General features: G+C 38.1%; 1 protein-coding gene across 13 annotated transcripts in view; it reads right to left on the reverse strand.

The window, feature by feature from the left end:
* Positions 1-19,837, reverse strand: part of MAPK10 (mitogen-activated protein kinase 10) — a 361,784-nt gene that overhangs the window by 38,636 nt on the left and 303,311 nt on the right. For all 13 annotated transcript variants that reach the window (XM_060299612.1, XM_060299611.1, XM_060299614.1 and 10 more), the window contains one exon: positions 15,347-15,471. In XM_060299612.1, the coding sequence (XP_060155595.1) occupies positions 15,347-15,471 (125 nt within the window). The remainder of the gene's footprint in view (positions 1-15,346; positions 15,472-19,837) is intronic.

Genomic DNA, 19,837 nt, shown 5'->3' on the forward strand with positions numbered 1-19,837 from the left:
CCATTAAATTTAAGAGAAACTAGTTTTCTTATTATTTAGGTGAGATAGACTTTTTCTTCCCCAATAAAACTTTCAGATTACGCTAAAAAAAAATTCTTTCTATTAAGTTTTATATAATAAACTTCATTTCCATACTGGCTTGCTTCTCAGGCTCACTAAAGGCAAATAAAAATAACATCTATTAGCCCTTTAAGCATGTGTCTAAATCCCCTGGGGGAAATCAGGAAACAAAAACAGAAGTTTCTGAATTTCAGATTGATTACTTATTCAGAAGCTATCTTGAGGACATGGCCTAACCTTTTGATATTACTCACCAAAGGGAAATGTCAATTACAAAGACTTTAATTCCCTTTCCTCTCAATGGGAGAGATATAGCCTATACAGAGAGTTGTTTTCTTTTATAACTCATTTAAATTATTTCTTCTAGATACTTCATGTTTAATGGTGTTAGACTCACTGACTTAATAAAGAGATTATAAAATATTTGAAGCAAGTACATATACCTTTTATTCAGTGGTTTATCACAAAAACATAAAACTACTGAGGGACTGATTGAGCATTAGACGCATCAAGTTCATATTCATGAAGGCTCGTATTTTTTCTCATTCTTAAATTTATATTCATTCTGAGTATAGCAGAATGTACTTAATACATTTATAATTTAATATATTTATAAGCCTATTCTTTACCACATTGTTTTAGGAACTTATGGATTTAAGAGAATTCAGTAGAAGATAATTGGTTAAACCATAGTTAGTGAAGATAAAAATAATACAAACAATAACTAACTCATGAAGTAGGTAACAGAGCAAGTTAACAAATGATAATCATAATCAAATAATATTAGCTTTCACTATAAAAAATATATTCAGGAGAATTAGAAGTAGGAAATGAGAATAATTTCCCACCATCACCCTCAATCACTTGAATTTTGTTTGAAGGCCCCAGATAGTCAACACTTATAGATGAATCTTTAGACTACATATGAAGTCTTAGTATGCCAACTTCAGGATTCTTTGATTATTCAATAATAATCTATGTATTTCAGTTACTAAAACGTGGTCAGGACAATGATTTATATTCAAAGCTGACAAGTTTTTTAAAATATCATAGCTAGAGATAGATTATCATAGTTTGTTAAATATAATTCAAAGCTATTGATGCAATCTGGTTAAGGACTAGGAAACAGTCATTGCAATTTATAACTGATTAACACTGAGGGACAATTTTTACAGATTCCTCTTACGTTCAGAATGCTATATACTAAACAGGTTAAATTGTCAAGTAAGATAGATAACCCACATTTGGAGGAATTTATGTCCAGAGATAATAAGTGATAAAATTCCTAATCAATAAAAATTTCCATTGGCTATTAACTGAATAAATATATTCAAGAGAATTAGAAGATCAGTAAAAGCAGGAACCTTGTTTTTTGTTTTAAATTCACTGCTGAATCACCAGCACCTAGGTCAGTGTGGGACACACAGTTTGGGTTTAATAAAATATTTACAGAGGATACTGATGGAGGAAGGCGGAAGATGGCGGAAGAGTAAGACGCGGAGATCACCTTCCTCCCCACAGATACACCAGAAATACATCTACACGTGGAACAACTCCTACAGAACACCTACTGAAGGCTGGCAGAAGACCTCAGACCTCCCAAAAGGCAAGAAACTCCCCACGTACCTGGGTAGGGCAAAAGAAAAAACAGAGACAAAAGAATAGGGACGGCACCTGCACCAGTGGGAGGGAGCTGTGAAGGAGGAAAAGTTTCCACACTCTAGGAAGCCCCTTCGCGGGCGGAGACTGCGGGAGGCGGAGGGGGGAGCTTCGAAGCTGCGGAGTGCACAGCAACGGGTGCGGAGGGCAAAGCGGGGAGATTCCCGCACAGAGGATCGGTGCCGACCGGCACTCACCAGCCCGAGAGGCTTGTCTGCTCACCCGCCGGGGCGGGCGGGGCTGAGAGCTGAGGCCGGAGCGCAGGGAGAGGACTGGGGTTGGCGGCTTGAACATAGCCTGAAGGGGTTAGTGCACCACAGCTAGCCGGGAGGGAGTCCGGGGAAAAGCCTGCACCAGCAGAAGAGGCAGGAGACTTTTCCTTCCCTCTTTGTTTCCTGGGGTGTGAGGAGAGGGGTTTAAGAACAAGAACGCTGCTTAAAGGAACTCCAGAGACGGGCGCGAGCCGCGGCTAAAAGCGCGAACCCCAGAGACGGGCGCGAGCCGCGGCTGAAAGCGCGGAATCCAGAGACGGGCGCGAGCCGCGGCTGAAAGCGCGGAATCCAGAGACGGGCGCGAGCCGCGGCTGAGGGCGCGGACTCCAGAGACGGGCGCAAGCCGCGGCTAAAAGCGCAGACCCCAGAGGCGGGCGGGAGACGTTAAGGCTGCTGCTGCCGCCACCAAGGGGCCTGTGTGCGAGCACAGGTCACTCTCCACACCCCTCTTCCGCGGAGCCTGTGCAGCCCGCCACTGCCGGGTTCCCGGGATCCAGGGACAACTTCCCCGGGAGAGCGCACAGCGCGCCTCAGGCTGGTGCAAAGTCACGCCGGCCTTTGCCACCGCAGGCCCGCCCCGCACTCTGTGCCCCTCCGTCCCCGCCGGCCTGAGTGCGCCAGAGCCCCCAATCAGCGGCTCTTTTAACCCCATCCTGTCTGAGCAAAAAACAGACGCCCTCCAGCGATCTACACGCAGTGGCAAGGCCAAATCCAAAGCTTAGCCCTGGGAGCTGTGAGAACAAAGAAGAGAAAGGGAAATCCCTCCCAGCAGCCTCAGAAACAGCGGATTAAAGCTCCACAATCAACTTGATGTACCCTGCATCTGTGGAATACCTGAATAGACAACCAATCATCCCAAATTAAGGAAGTGGACTTTAGGAGCAAGATCTATGATTTTTTCCCCTTTCCTCTTTTTGTGAATGTGTATGTGTATGCTTCTGTGTGAGATCTTGTCTGTATAGTCTTGCTTCCACCATTTGTCCTAGGGTTCTATCCGTCCATGTTTTTTTTTTTTTTAATTTTTTTTCTTAATAATTAATTTTAATAACCTTATTATACTTTACCTTCGTTCTTTCTTTCTTTCTTTCCGTCCTTCCTTCCCTCCTTTAGACAACGAATCATCCCAAATTGAGGAGGTGGTATCTGACAGCAAGATTTAGGATTTTTCCCCATTTACCTCTTTTAGTGAGGGTGTATGTGTATGCTTCTGTGTAAGATTTTGTCTGTATAGCTTTGCTTGCAACATTTGTCCTAGGTTCTTTCCGTCCCTTTTTTTTTTTTTTTCTAAATAAGAAGTTTTTAATTCAATAACTTTATTATACTGTATTTTATTTTTACTGTATCTTCTTTCTTTCTGTCTTTTTTCCTTCTTTCCCTCCTTCCTTCCTTCCTTCCTCCCTCCCTCCTTTCTTTCCTTCTTGCCTTCTTTCCTTCTTTGCTTCTTTCTTTCTTCCTTCCTTCCTACCCTCCTTTCCTTCTTTCTTTCCTCATACTTCTACTAATTCCCTCTACTTTTTCTCCCTTTTATCCTGAGCCTGTGGATGAAAAGCTTTTGGTGCTCCAGCCAGGAGGCAGGGCTCTGCCTCTGAGGTAGGACAGCCAACTGCAGGACACTGATCAACAAGAGACCTCCCAGCTCCACATAATATCAAACGGCGAAAATCTCCCAGAGACCTCCATCTTAACACCAGCACCCAGCTTCACTCAACGACCAGCAAGCCACAGTGCTGGAAAACCTATGCCAAACAACTAGCAAAACAGGAACACAACCCCACCCATTAGCAGAGAGGCTGCCTAAAATCATAATAAGGCCACAGACACCCCCAAACACACCACCAGACGTGAACCTGCCCACTAGAGAGACAAGATCCAGCCTCATCCACCACAACACAGGCACTAGCCCCCTCCACCAGGAAGCCTACACAACCCACTGAACCAACCTTAGCCACTAGAGACAGACATCAAAAACAGGAGGAACCACAAACCTGCAGCCTGCAAAAAGGAGACCCCAAACACAGTAAGATAAGCAAAATGAGAAGACAGAAAAACACACAGCAGATAAAGGAGCAAGATAAAAATGCACCAGACCTAACAAATGAAGAGGAAATAGGCAGTCTACCTGAAAGAGAATTCAGAATAATGATAGTAAGGTTGATCCGAAATCTTGGAGATAGAATGGACAATAGATTGGACAAAATGCAAGAATCAGTTAACAAGGACCTAGAAGAACTAAAGATGAAACAAGCAACGATGAACAACACAATAAATGAAATTAAAAGTACTCTAGATGGGATCAATAGCAGAATAACTGAGGCAGAAGAACGGATAAGTGACCTGGAAGATAAAATAGTGGAAATAACTACTGCAGAGCAGAATAAAGAAAAAAGAATGAAAAGAACTGAGGACAGTCTCAGAGACCTCTGGGACAACATTAAACGCACCAACATTCGAATTATAGGGGTTCCAGAAGAAGAAGAGAAAAAGAAAGGGACTGAGAAAATATTTGAAGAGATTATAGTTGAAAACTTCCCTAATATGGGAAAGGAAATAGTTAATCAAGTCCAGGAAGCACAGAGAGTCCCATACAAGATAAATACAAGGAGAAATACGCCAAGACACATATTAATCAAACTGTCAAAAATTAAATACAAAGAAAGCATATTAAAAGCAGCAAGGGAAAAACAACAAATAACACATAAGGGAATCCCCATAAGGTTAACAGCTGATCTCTCAGCAGAAACCCTACAAGCCAGAAGGGAGTGGCAGGACATACTGAAAGTGATGAAGGAGAAAAACATGCAGCCAAGACTACTCTACCCAGCAAGGATCTCATTCAGATTTGATGGAGAAATTAAAACCTTTACAGACAAGCAAAAGCTGAGAGAGTTCAGCACCACCAAACCAGCTTTACAACAAATGCTAAAGGATCTTCTCTAGGCAAGAAACACAAGAGAAGGAAAAGACCTATAATAACGAACCCAAAACAATTTAGAAAATGGGAATAGGAACATACATATCGATAATTACCTTAAATGTAAATGGACTAAATGCTCCCACCAAAAGACACAGATTAGCTGAATGGATACAAAAACAAGACCCTTATATATGCTGTCTACAAGAGACCCACTTCAGACCTAGAGACACATACAGACTGAAAGTAAGGGGATGGAAAAAGATATTCCATGCAAATGGAAGCCAAAAGAAAGCTGGAGTAGCAATTCTCATATCAGACAAAATAGACTTTAAAATAAGGACTATTAAAAGAGACAAAGAAGGACACTACATAATGATCAAGGGATCGATCCAAGAAGAAGATATAACAATTGTAAATATTTATGCACCCAACATAGGAGCACCTCAATACATAAGGCAAATACTAACAGCCATAAAAGGGGAAATCGACAGTAACACATTCATAGTAGGGGACTTAAACACCCCACTTTCACCCATGGACAGATCATCCAAAATGAAAATAAATAAGGAAACACAAGCTTTAAATGATACATTAAACAAGATGGACTTAATTGATATTTATAGGACACTCCATCCAAAAACAACAGAATACACATTTTTCTCAAGTGCTCATGGAACATTCTCCAGGATAGATCATATCTTAGGTCACAAATCAAGCCTTGGTAAATTTAAGAAAATTGAAATTGTATCAAGTATCTTTTCTGACCACAACGCCATGAGACTAGATATCAATTACAGGAAAATATCTGTAAAAAATACAAACACATGGAGGCTAAACAATACACTACTTAATAATGAAGAGATCACTGAAGAAATCAAAGAGGAAATCAAAAAATACCTAGAAACAAATGACAATGGAGACACAACGACCCAAAACCTGTGGGATGCAGCAAAAGCAGTTCTAAGGGGGAAGTTTATAGCAATACAAGCCCACCTTAAGAAGCAGGAAACATCTCGAATAAACAACCTAACCTTGCACCTCAAGCAATTAGAGAAAGAAGAACAAAAAAACCCCAAAGCTAGCAGAAGGAAAGAAATCATAAAGATCAGATCAGAAATAAATGAAAAAGAAATGAAGGAAACAATAGCAAAGATCAATAAAACTAAAAGCTGGTTCTTTGAGAAGATAAACAAAATAGATAAACCACTAGCCAGACTCATCAAGAAAAAAAGGGAGAAGACTCAAATCAATAGAATTAGAAATGAAAAAGGAGAGGTAACAACTGACACTGCAGAGATAAAAGAGATCATGAGAGATTACTACAAGCAACTCTATGCCAATAAAATGGACAATCTGGAAGAAATGGACAAATTCTTAGAAATGCACAACCTGCCAAGACTGAATCAGGAAGAAATAGAAAATATGAACAGACCAATCACAAGCACTGAAATTGAAACTGTGATTAAAAATCTTCCAACAAAGAAAAGCCCAGGACCAGATGGCTTCACAGGCGAATTCTATCAAACATTTAGAGAAGAGCTAACACCTATCCTTCTCAAACTCTTCCAAAATATAGCAGAGGGAGGACCACTCCCTAACTCCTTCTACGAGGCCACCATCACCTTGATACCAAAACCAGAAAAGGATGTCACAAGGAAAGAAAACTACAGGCCAATATCACTGATGAACATAGATGCAAAAATCCTCAACAAAATACTAGCAAACAGAATCCAACAGCACATTAAAAGGATCATACACCATGATCAAGTGGGGTTTATTCCAGGAATGCAAGGATTCTTCAATATACGCAAATCTATCAATGTGATAAACCATATTAACAAACTGAAGGAGAAAAACCATATGATCATCTCAATAGATGCAGAGAAAGCTTTTGACAAAATTCAACACCCATTTATGATAAAAACCCTGCAGAAAGTAGGCATAGAGGGAACTTTCCTCAACATAATAAAGGCCATATATGACAAGCCCACAGCAAACATCATCCTCAATGGTGAAAAACTGAAAGCATTTCCACTAAGATCAGGAACAAGACAAGGTTGCCCACTCTCACCACTATTATTCAACATTGTTTTGGAAGTTTTAGCCACAGCAATCAGAGAAGAAAAGGAAATAAAAGGAATGCAAATTGGAAAAGAAGAAGTAAAGCTGTCACTGTTTGCAGATGACATGATCCTATACATAGAGAACCCTAAAGATGCTACCAGAAAACTACTAGAGCTAATCAATGAATTTGGTAAAGTGGCAGGATACAAAATTAATGCACAGAAATCTCTGGCATTCCTATATACTAATGATGAAAAATCTGAAAGTGAAATCAAGAAAACACTCCCATTTACCATTGCAACAAAAAGAATAAAATATCTAGGAATAAACCTACCTAAGGAGACAAAAGACCTGTATGCAGAAAATTATAAGACACTGATGAAAGAAATTAAAGATGATATAAATAGATGGAGAGATATACCATGTTCTTGGATTGGAAGAATCAACATTGTGAAAATGACTCTACTACCCAAAGCAATCTATAGATTCAATGCAATCCCTATCAAACTACCACTGGCATTTTTCACAGAACTAGAACAAAAACTTTCACAATTTGTATGGAAACACAAAAGACCCCGAATAGCCAAAGCAATCTTGAGAACGAAAGAAGGAACTGGAGGAATCAGGCTCCCTGACTTCAGACTATACTACAAAGCTACAGTCATCAAGACGGTATGGTACTGGCACAAAAACAGAAAGATAGATCAATGGAACAGGATAGAAAACCCAGAGATAAACCCATGCACATATGGACACCTTATCTTTGATAAAGGTGGCAGTAATGTACAGTGGAGAAAGGACAGCCTCTTCAATAGGTGGTGCTGGGAAAACTGGACAGGTACATGTAAAAGTATGAGATTAGATCACTCCCTAACACCATACACAAAAATAAGCTCAAAATGGATTAAAGACCTAAATGTAAGGCCAGAAACTATCAAACTCTTAGAGGAAAACATAGGCAGAACACTCTATGACATAAATCAAAGCAAGATCCTTTCTGACCCACCTCCTAGAGTAATGGAAATAAAAACAAAAATAAACAAATGGGACCTAATGAAACTTCAAAGCTTTTGCACAGCAAAGGAAACCGTAAACAAGACCAAAAGACAACCCTCAGAATGGGAGAAAATATTTGCAAATGAAGCAACCGACAAAGGATTAATCTCCAAAATTTACAAGCAGCTCATGCAGCTCAATAACAAGAAAACAAACAACCCAATCCAAAAATGGGCAGAAGACCTAAATAGACATTTCTCCAAAGAAGATATACAGACTGCCAACAAACACATGAAAGAATGCTCAACATCATTAATCATTAGAGAAATGCAAATCAAAACTACAATGAGATATCATCTCACACCAGTCAGAATGGCCATCATCAAAAAATCTAGAAACAATAAATGCTGGAGAGGGTGTGGACAAAAGGGAACACTCTTGCACTGCTGGTGGGAATGTGAATTGGTACAGCCACTATGGAGAACAGTATGGAGGTTCCTTAAAAAACTACAAATAGAACTACCATATGACCCAGCAATCCCACTACTGGGCATATACCCTGAGAAAACCAAAATTCAAAAAGAGTCATGTACCAAAATGTTCATTGCAGCTCTATTTACAATAGCCCAGAGATGGAAACAACCTAAGTGCCCGTCATCGGATGAATGGATAAAGAAGATGTGGCACATATATACAATGGAATATTACTCAGCCATAAAAAGAAACGAAATTGAGCTATTTGTAATGAGGTGGATAGACCTAGAGTCTGTCATACAGAGTGAAGTAAGTCAGAAAGAAAAAGACAAATACCGTATGCTAACACATATATATGGAATTTAAGAAAAAAATGTCATGAAGAACCTAGGGGTAAAGCAGGAATAAAGACGCAGACCTCTTAGAGAACGGACTTGAGGTTATGGGGAAGGGGAAGGGTGAGCTGTGACAGGGCGAGAGAGAGTCATGGGCATATACACACTAACAAACGCAGTAAGGTAGATAGCTAGTGGGAAGCAGCCGCATGGCACAGGGATATTGGCTCGGTGCTTTGTGACAGCCTGGAGGGGTGGGATGGGGAGGGTGGGAGGGAGGGAGACGCAACAGGGAAGACATATGGGAACATATGTTTATGTATGACTGATTCACTTTGTTATAAAGCAGAAACTAACACACCATTGTAAAGCAATTATACCCCAATAAAGATGTTAAAAAAAAAAAAATATTTACAGAGTGAAAAATACCAAACTGCTAATAAATAATCGAAACATATGTGACTAGCTCTGTAGGAGCTGGATAAAGAAAAAGGGCTAAGGAGAGAAGGAAAGACAAAGAAGGAAGAAATAACAAAGAGGTGAGTAAGAAGAAAGAATGACAGAGGTCTTTTTTCGTGTGTTTTACCTACTTGGCAGCAGAAGAGTGGAATGAAAGCAACCTAAAGGAAAACATATCGCTGAATCCCTCATTCCCCCATGCACATGTTGTCCAGCATTGGCTCCACAGGCCATCATCAACAGCATAACAAACAACTGAAAAAGTGACACCAACATACAAAAGGAGAACTACACACATTGATTGCAAACCCAATGAGAAATGCTCTCATGACCAGACTATCGGGTTGGCATAGTACTTGTGATTTCTACAAGATACTTGAGGAAATGAAATATTAGGAGTTTCTAAGGGGATAATGTTTACTTCACTATTACCCAGTGTGGCCCCTGAGCACCTACCTCTTCCAACCTCCAGTCTTCTCCTCTCCAGATTAAGTGAGCCTAACCATCGGTTACTTTAATTTTACTTAGGGGTTTTAGAGCTGCAAATGAGGAAAGAATGAATAGATGAGTGCCTGCCTTGGGCCTCTTTCCCCACAGATACAGTCCTCAACTTTCCTTTATTTGCTCTGTATCTCAGAGGCTGGCGCCTGCAGGCTGCATTTCCAAGGCTCACCTATCGGCTGGTTTAGGGCTGGTCTCAGCCAAGAGAAGGGAGACACCACTAGAAGATGGGGACAGTGGGGAGAAGCCAGGCCATTTCTCCCCATTTCTCTTGCCAGACACACCTGCATCTCCTCTGTGTCTATTACCCAGCTCCCACTGGACAGGCCATCACTACCCACCCCTGGGCTCCAACAAACCATCTTCTCTCTCTAGGCTTCCTACTGTCGCTAATCTCTGGGTTGTTCCAAGAGAATTTGCTCTTGACTTTTGCATTGCAATCAGAAAATATTCTTAGCTTTGCCACTCTTTAAATGCCTTCTAGGGTGGTATCTGCTCAGACCTCAGACTTTAGACTACATGTCTCTCCTGAACTGGTCTTATCTGCCTGCCCTGTGTAATTTGTCCACATCTCACAGAGCCAGCCCTCACTCAGGATTGCTCAGACCAAGCTCTGGAACCTTTGCTACTTTGACCACAGGCTTCTGATTCTCTTCTCAATGTTTTCTGATCCCACGCCTAGCCCTATTCTACTCTCCTCATCATGGCTTATGAACCTGTGTCCCTGTCACTGTTCACAGTTGTAAAGCTTATATTCTGAATGTTGATATTGGCTGAACTGCAGCATGAAACCATTCTACAATGATCTTTAAGCTCTCATTTAAGATTTACCTTGAACATATTTCCAGACATACACAACAGTAAAATATACATATCTATGTCACAAGAAAATTGAAAATAGTGCATATTTCCTGGATGGTTGGTCACCCCTTCCATGTGCTCACTTTGGTAATGACCAATAAGATACAAAGGCAGACAAAAAGATAACTAAAATAATGTCAGAGTGTAACTCTGCTCAAAGGGCATGAAATCTATGATGGCCTTGCAATAAAAGAGCTTATAATAGTTTAGCTTGTTCCTATAAATTATTTCACTGTCAGCAAAAAATAACATAATCCCTAAAGCAATGAAATAGTATATATTAATAACAATAAAACATTTAAGGCTCTATTAATTACCTTATGTTGTAAACAGACAGTAAATATGTAACAGTACTGACTATTCTCGGCTTACATTTTCTAAGTGCTTATTTTAATCGAACTTCAGCACTAATACATGTAAGTGTTATTCTGTTTCCCAGGTTATTCTCTCACTGCAGAGCTAAAGACCAGATTGTTTAACTCGAGGTCTATGTGGGTAGATTAAATTCCCACCCAGTCTTGTCCCAATTCCCAAATTAATCTTGAATTGGTTAAGAAATAATAAACAAACTCAGCACTGGCCTTGCTTCCTTAATCGCACTCCACCCACACTGACTGGGTTAGTCATACCATTTCCCCTTGGTCTCTATGTGGATGGCATGTGTACTTGTATTCCTAACAGAACATTCCCAGCCTCTCTCTCCAGTTCATCCTCAGCTGTGGCCCATGTTCCAAGCCTCTCTTCTAGCATTCTTCCTGTGACTTTGACTCAGTCACCATACAGAAGGTCCTAAGTTGCCTGCCATCCCTCCTCTGCACTCTCAAGTATTATACCTGGGGCTTGCCAACTGGAGGACAGAATTCTCAGATACCAGCTGCCTGACTGGTTCAACCTGCCCCTTTGTCCAGATTCTCAGAGTAATGTTTTGATCATTTAGGACTGGATCTGGGCCTCTCTGAGAGAGAGCCTTCCAACAGTGGACCTGATCACTACTGGCTGTGAGCCAGGACCCCAGCACCAGTCCCACCTTAGACAATGGTTCCAGTGTCAGGTCTGGAGCCTTCCTTCTTATCATGAATTGAGAAATAAAGATATGTCCTTCTCTAACCCCGTAGGTTTTCAGTTGGCTTCCTTATGATGATTACTTTGAGTTTTGATATCTTTGGTTTGGTGACTGAGCACATCTCGTCCCCCTCCTCTCTCCCTCCCTCCCCATAGCCCTCTCCCACCCCTAGCAATGCAGAACAACTACAGAAGCTCTTAGTAAGGCTTCTGTACTCAGGAGCTTTCATAGAGTGCTCAGGAGTTTTTGAAAAACATAAAACTATGTTTTAAAAAGTGGTCACATTTCATATTCTCCTTAAGTTCCTGTTTTATATTCCTTGAGACGTAGTTAATCAACTCCTCCTTAGCTTGCAGTTCACAAAAGTCCTCCTAAAGTGTGTTCATACCCCTACTCTCAGGGTTTGCAGGGTGAGAGCCACCCTGTATCCTAGCAGGGTCTCTAAACTCAAGAATCTGGTAAGAAACAAGGCAACTGATCTTCAGTGTTTCTGTATTTCCCTCCAACAGAGCACAGAGAATATGTTCAAGTTTATTCTCTCAAATAGCCCTGACTATACCCTAGTTTATTAAAGATAAATTATAATGAGGATTTGTGAACAATGTAATTTGTCTTTATTTTGGTTTAAATTAATGGCACTGTATTCTTTTATACTTGGCAAGGTAGTAGTGGGTATACATCAGCCAAAAAAGAACGAACATCTTAAAATCTTGCAGAAACTACATAAATTTTAGTGATTTTTAAAAATATAGAGTATTTCTATAGTTTCTTGGCCAGCTGGTCTTTTTTCACCAAATATATCTTTCCTAACATCAAAGAGTAGTAAAGACTTGCATGTAAAAGTCATAACAGTAATAGTAATGATTATAAGAATAGTAATTTATGATTTCTACTGGCTGTATGAAGTACTTCTACTGTATGAAGTACTTTATGTACATTACCTCTTTAAATTCTTAGAACACTATGCACTATGTATGATTGTTTCCTATTCTTAGTTAAGAAAACTGAGTGAGGAAAGGTTAAGAAACTTGACCTAGGTCAGCTAGTAAGTGGCAGAACAGAAATTTTAACCTAACCCATCTTTCCATATCTGCAGCATTGCATACAGCTCAATAAATTGCATTTGTGTATGCTATTATACTCCCCTTGATGAATACTGAAACAGAATTAGAATACCTCCCAATTGTTTTATGAAAAAGCATTGACAGGAAATGTGGCCTTCGTGTTCAGGGTACATACTTCTGTTGCTCTGAACATTATCTGAATAAGAACTTGCTAATAATTTGAGCAGTTCTAACTTCAAAATTGATGTAATATTACACAAATAGATGAATATTAACCTTGACATTCAACTTTTGACATTTTCAACTTCATTTTTCCATGAATAATTTTCTCTCTTACAGTTATGACAGCATTCATGCTCTCCTCTTTTCATTTTGGTACTTTGGAACTTTTGGAAACGTGATAAGATAGCTTATAGTATGGTTAACAGATTAGTACACATAGTATTTCTCTATTCTTTATTTTTCCTGAAGATATCACATTCTCTTGCAGTTTTTCCTTTATCACTCTCTACTTGACTCTATTTTCTTCCAAAGAAACTTATTTTGACAATATTGAAATGGCTGAGAAAAAGGTTCTAGCCATGTAAGTTACCCGAAATTTTATCTTTCTATCCTTCAAAGGAATTTTTCATAAAAAGTTAAAATTAAGTTAAAATCCATTGATAGGGCTTCCCTGGTGGCGCGGTGGTTGGGAGTCCACCTGCCGATGCAGGGGACGCGGGTTCGTGCCCTGGTCCGGGAGGATCCCACATGCCGCGGAGCGGCTGGGCCCGTGAGCCATGGCTGCTGGGCCTGCGCGTTCGGAGCCTGTGCTCCGCAACGGGAGAGGCCACAGCAGTGAGAGGCCCGCGTACCACAAAAAAATAACACAAAAAACAAACCAAAAACCCATTGATACTACTCATTAATATATTGTTACAGATTCTAAGCAATTGTTTTTTTACAGGCAATATGATTACAAGTGAATTACAAATGCAGACTTTATGACTCCAATTAAACTCTAGGTCACAATCCATTAAAAACAGATTATACACATTACATTAGATATATGGAAAAATACATAGGCCACATGATTTGAAATATCAAAATAAGTGAAGAGCAATAATTTCAAATAATTTATGTTTGTCTAAAATTTTTATCAGCATAACCTCAAAAATAATCAGAGAAAAAATTCTTATGCTTAATTTTTACATACATATACATCATACTTTCTCTTACTTATTTCATTATTTCATTCTACCCCAGGAACCTCTTTGAAGTATTTCCCAAGAATGAGAGACTGGAAGAGATTCTAGTTTTTAGCTGTAAGAACATTAGTATTTTTAATTTTAAGTGCATTAGAAGTAAACTCATAAATAATTAATTTGGGAGATTTTATTTTGTAACAATAAAATCAAGTGACTAAAAATTAATTTAAATCAAATTAAAATTTCAGCATTGTTGTAAAACTGCTTAAGAGAGCAGATCTTAAGAAAATATTATGAGAGACTGTTATACCTCAGTTTCCACACAGGAAGAGTCATTTATTACTGAAGTGTCTTCTCTGAAACTTTTGAATGTTTAAGAGCTGGGTTACTATGAAAAGTCGCTTTTTGAATATTATGTCTATAAAGTTTGATTCTACCTGATCCTCACTCCCATCTGTCAGCTCTCACTTCTCCAGTGGAGGGTGAAGGGATGAGAATTAATGTCACCCTTGAATTTAGCATCTCTAACATGGGCAAGCACACAATGAAGCAGAGGAAAAGAAGTCAAAACAATGCAAAAATTGTCCGGGCCAAGAATATCTTGGGGTATAAAGAAGTTCACAAGAAAACAAACAAACAAAAAGAGGGACAAGAGGACATTCCTATTGGGAGGCCTACAGGACACACATGGGCAAAACAATAGCCCTGTGCCCTGAGCAGCCCTGGCTCCATACAGAGAAAAGGAGAAAGGCAGAGAGATAAGAAAGTGATTGAAGAGAAGACAGCAAATGATTGAAAAATAATTTAAAAATTGAAAAGAGTTATGCTTCTGAGAAGATTCTTAAACTATATCTGGTTGGAAAATATGGAAATATATCTGACTCTAGTAAGAACCAACCTGAAATTTAGAACAAATCTGAAATAGTGTCCTTATTGGAATACCCAATTTTTCTCATCTGATTTATGCAAGGCTTCACAAAGGCACCAACGGCCTAGTAAAAGCTTTATAATCTAAATGTTGTTAGTACCACACTTTACTAAAGACAGGCATCTTATCGGAATAGAGGCAAAGAGACTTATTTACGTTTTCTGTTACTTAGTTTGCAACAGGAGAGGCTGATAATTAAACATAAAGGAGGAGACACCGGTGGTGTTAACAATTTAACAAAAACTAATGGAAGTGTTTCATGGACAGCCAAGGTTTGTTGGACTAAATCACCATCTCTCATAGGAAATCCTGAAAAAGAAACACAACTCAAAACACAGGCTGAAGAAAATAACTTTTACTAGGGAAGGTAATAGCTTTGTGACTTAGGAATTTTATGAAGGTCCTTTGAGTATTCTTTTGGATTCTAATTCTCCTTCAGTTCACACCATGGAACACCCAGTTACTATGATTTGTTTGTGGAAGGAAAATAAAATAAGCCGAAGACTTACCGCCTCCACTTCGGCAGGATCATACCACACATTGATGTACGGATGCTGTAAGGCATCGTCCACTGATATCCTTTTTGCTGGGTCAATCACTAGCATCTTTGACAACAAGTCCCTGGCTTGGCTGGCTGAAATGATGAATGAGAAAAAAAATAGTAATGTTTTGATTTTGGCAAGGAAATTTTTTGGAGGGAGAAAAAAATTTAAAAACAAAGATCAATTAGCACCTTCCATCCAAATGTCAGGTAACTTCACCAAGTGATTAGGGAAATGCAAAATAAAACAATGAAAATATTTTTTTATCCATCAAATTTGCAAAAATAAGAGATGGCATAATATCCACTAACTCCAGGTCATTTCATTCATGTTGGTGGCAGTGTAAATTGATAAATATTTTTTAGAGGGCAATTTTGGCAGTATCTATTAAAATTTTAAATGTGAATACCTTATAGCCCAACAGTTCCGCTTTTAGGTATACAGTCTAGAGAAACAATTAACATGTTCATGAAAAGCATTTAGAAAGGGTGTTCACTGCAGCACTGGTCAAGGATTAAAACATTTTAAACAATCTAAATGTCCACCTATAGAGCAACTAAATGAGCTATGGTACAACTGTATCAATTATATTTGGCAGTTTAAAAGAATAAGGTAGATCTATATGGACTCACATGGACATGGTCTTAAGTGAAAAAAAAATTTGCAGGCTGAACCATAGATCCTGATGCCATTGTATAAATCTGTCCCTTCCCAATAACACAACAAACATTTCCCTGTCTCTCTATTTATGTATATAAATGCATAGAAAGGTCTGCAGGGATAATCAACAAACTGAAAATCATAGTTACCTCTGAGGAGAAGAAAATATGTACATGTATTGCTTGCATAGTTAAAAATAAATTTAAAAGAATGAAGTTTTAAAAATGGAAACAAAGTGAGTGTACACTGCTCATTTTAAAACTTTTCTGAGCTGCGGAAAAGGATAAAGCAGTGTCTAGAGGGAGGCAAGGAGGTCAGGGGTGACTTTTTGAAGATGGGAGAAATGATGAGGACTTTAACGGGAGCAGAAGCTTCAAGAATTGAGAGGAGGGGACAGATTTGAGAGAAAGAATCCACAAGACTTAGTAACCAAATTGATGTGGGAGATGTTTAGTTTATAAAATACATATTGTCTACTCTGTGCCAGGTACAGTGTGAGATGCTAGGGATATAAAAAAATTACACGGTGATAATCATTAAGTGTATTTATTTAATAACATTGCTAAAGGACACTCTAAAAATTTCTAAAAATACATAAAATTTTCAAGAAAATACAGATACAAACTGGTTTGCAAGTTTTTATGGTGAAAATATTCAGTTTATTCCAAATATATAGTAAAACTTCAAATTAAAGAAAGCAAAATCTAAATTGGTTTGCTAAATTAGGAAAAAGGCAATGTGTTTGAATCCATGAATATGTATCAACTTTTAATTATCAATTTTTTCTGATTATTAAGGAAATATGGGTTAATTATAAAAAATTTGGAAATCACATAAAACATAAAATCCAGAAAAACCCACCTTCCCCACAGGCAATCACTCTCATTATTAATATATTCTCTTCTAGTTTTATGTGTTTTTTCATAATTTTGATTGTACTACAGTTAAAATGTAGCAATTTATGACATTATAATCTCTGGTGTTGTTACATTTTAATAAAATACTTTTTATATATTTATTTATACTAATTATATATTTATAAAAATTGCTAGTTAAATTAGACTGGAAGATTTCTTTATTAGTCATTTTTCTGGAGATCTCAATTCTAGAAATTTAATTTCTGCTAATTCCAAACTGATACTGTGAAGTTCACAAGAGTAACAAAAGTACAGAAATATACATTAATTTTCAATAATTAACCTTTCTCATTGTTAATAACCCTGTCATGATCTAACGGGGCTGTACTGGTTTATGTCATTGGTTCAAAGATCTCTTTGATTTGTAACTGATTTTATACCCAGACTCACACAGTCCCACAGGTTCTCCCGTCAAATCCAGCTATGTTTCTGCTCTTAGAAAGAGTCAGGGGGGTTGGGGTGGTCTCCTCATCAATAGGGACATGAACGACAGTAACACCAAATCATCTTACTAAGAAACAAGGATCAATACTGCTTGTAGGGAACAAAATGAGGAAGAAGAAAAGGTTTTAATTCTTCATCTTTCATTTGAAAGTAAATGTCTTACACTCTTTAATAACAGTAGAATAAATTCATCCCTTTGATTCTTTGTGTAATTCTTTATAATTTGCTGATTTTATATTACAATTATAATTTAATAATTGTAAATACACAACCTAGTTTTTTTTTTAATTAAAAATTTTTTTTTACAATTTTTAAAGGTTACTTTCCATTTATAGTTATTACAAAATATTGGCTATATTCCCCGTGTTGTACAATACATCCTTGAGCCTATCTTACACCCAATAGTTTGTACCTCCCACTTCCTTCCCCTATATTTCCACTGTCCCCACCCCCACCACTGGTAACCACTAGTTTCTTCTCTATAGCTGTAAGTCTGCTTCTTTTTTATTATATTCACTAGTTTGTTGTATTTTTTAGATTCCACTTTTAAATGATATCATACAGTATTTGCCTTTCTCTGTCTGACTTATTTCACTTAGCATAATGTTCTCCAAGTCCATCCATGTTGCTGCAAATGGCAAAATTTCATTCTTTTTTATGGCTGAGTAGTATTCCATTGTGTGTGTATGTGTGTGTGTGTATGTGTGTGTGTGTGTGTGTGTGTGTGTAGCACATCTTCTACTTTATTATTTGCAAAAGTAATATAATTGTACAGGTTCAAACTGAATTAAAAAGCCAAAAAATAAACCCAAGAAGGTTGGAATTATATAATGAAGCATGGCATTTTACTGAGTAGTTTCTCTACAAGTGTTTGCATTATATCAAATAATTTAATCAAGGATTGTGGCCTCTGTATTGTTATACTATAAGTGACTTAATAGGAAGGGATTACTTTTGCCTGACATGTCAATTAGCATCATAAAGACATACATTCTTCAAAATCTCCACCTGGGGTATTAGCACTTTCTCATTTTGCATACAATTGATGTTGCTCTTAAAAGCAGTAGATTTATCAAGACAGTATGGTACTGGCACAAAAACAGAAATATAGATCAATGGAACACGATAAAAAGCCCAGAGATAAACCCACACACATATGGTTACCTTATCTTTGATAAAGGAGCAAGAATATACAGTGGAGAAAAGACAGCCTCTTTAATAAGTGGTGCTGGGAAAACTGGACAGCTACATGTAAAAGTATGAAATTAGAACACTCCCTAACACCATACACAAAGATAAACTCAAAATGGATTAAAGACCTAAATGTAAAGCCAGAAACTATCAAACTCTTAGAGGAAAACATAGGCAGAACGCTCTATGACATAAATCACAGTAAGATCCTTTTTGACTCACCTCCTAGAGAAATGGAAATAAAAACAAAAATAAACAAATGAGACCTAATGAAACTTAAAAGCTTTTGCACAGCAAAGGAAACCATAAACAAGATGAAAAGACAACCCTCAGAATGGGAGAAAATAGTTGCAAATGAAGCAACTGACAAAGGATTAATCTCCAAAATTTATAAGCAACTCATACAGCTCAATAACAAAAAAACAAACAACCCAATCCAAAAATGAGCAGAAGACCTAAATAGACATTTCTCCAAAGAAGACATACAGATGGCCAACAAACACATGAAAGAATGCTCAACATCATTAATCATTAGAGAAATGCAAATCAAAACTACAATGAGATATCATCTCACACTGGTCAGAATGGCCATCATCAAAAAATCTAGAAACAATAAATGCTGGAGAGGGTGTAGAGAAAAGGGAACACTCTTGCCCTGTTGGTGGGAATGTTAATTGATACAGCCACTATGGAGAACAGTACGGAGGTTCCTTAAAAAACTACAAATAGAACTACCATATGACCCAGGCATCCCACTAATGGGCATATAACCTGAGAAAACCATAATTCAAAAAGAGTCATGTACCAAAATGTTCGTTGCAGCTCTATTTACAATAGCCAGGACATGGAAGCAACCTAAGTGTCCATCAACGGATGAATGGATAAAGAAGATGTGGCACATATATACTGGAATATTACTCCAATATTCCATAATAATGGAATATTACTCAGCCATAAAAAGAAACGACATTGAGCTATTTGTAATGAGGTGGATAGACCTAGAGTCTGTCATACAGAGTGAAGTAAGTCAGAAAGAGAAAGACAAATACCATATGCTAACATATATATATGGAATTTAAGATAAAAAAAAATGTCATGAAGAACCTAGGGGTAAGACAAGAATAAAGACACAGACCTACTAGAGAATGGACTTGAGGATATGGGGAGGGGGAAGGGATAGCTGTAACAAAGTGATAGAGTGGCATGGACATATATACACTACCAAACATAAAATAAATAGCTAGTG

Source organism: Globicephala melas, chromosome 5, assembly GCF_963455315.2.
Source record: "Globicephala melas chromosome 5, mGloMel1.2, whole genome shotgun sequence".
NCBI lineage: Eukaryota > Metazoa > Chordata > Mammalia > Artiodactyla > Delphinidae > Globicephala > Globicephala melas.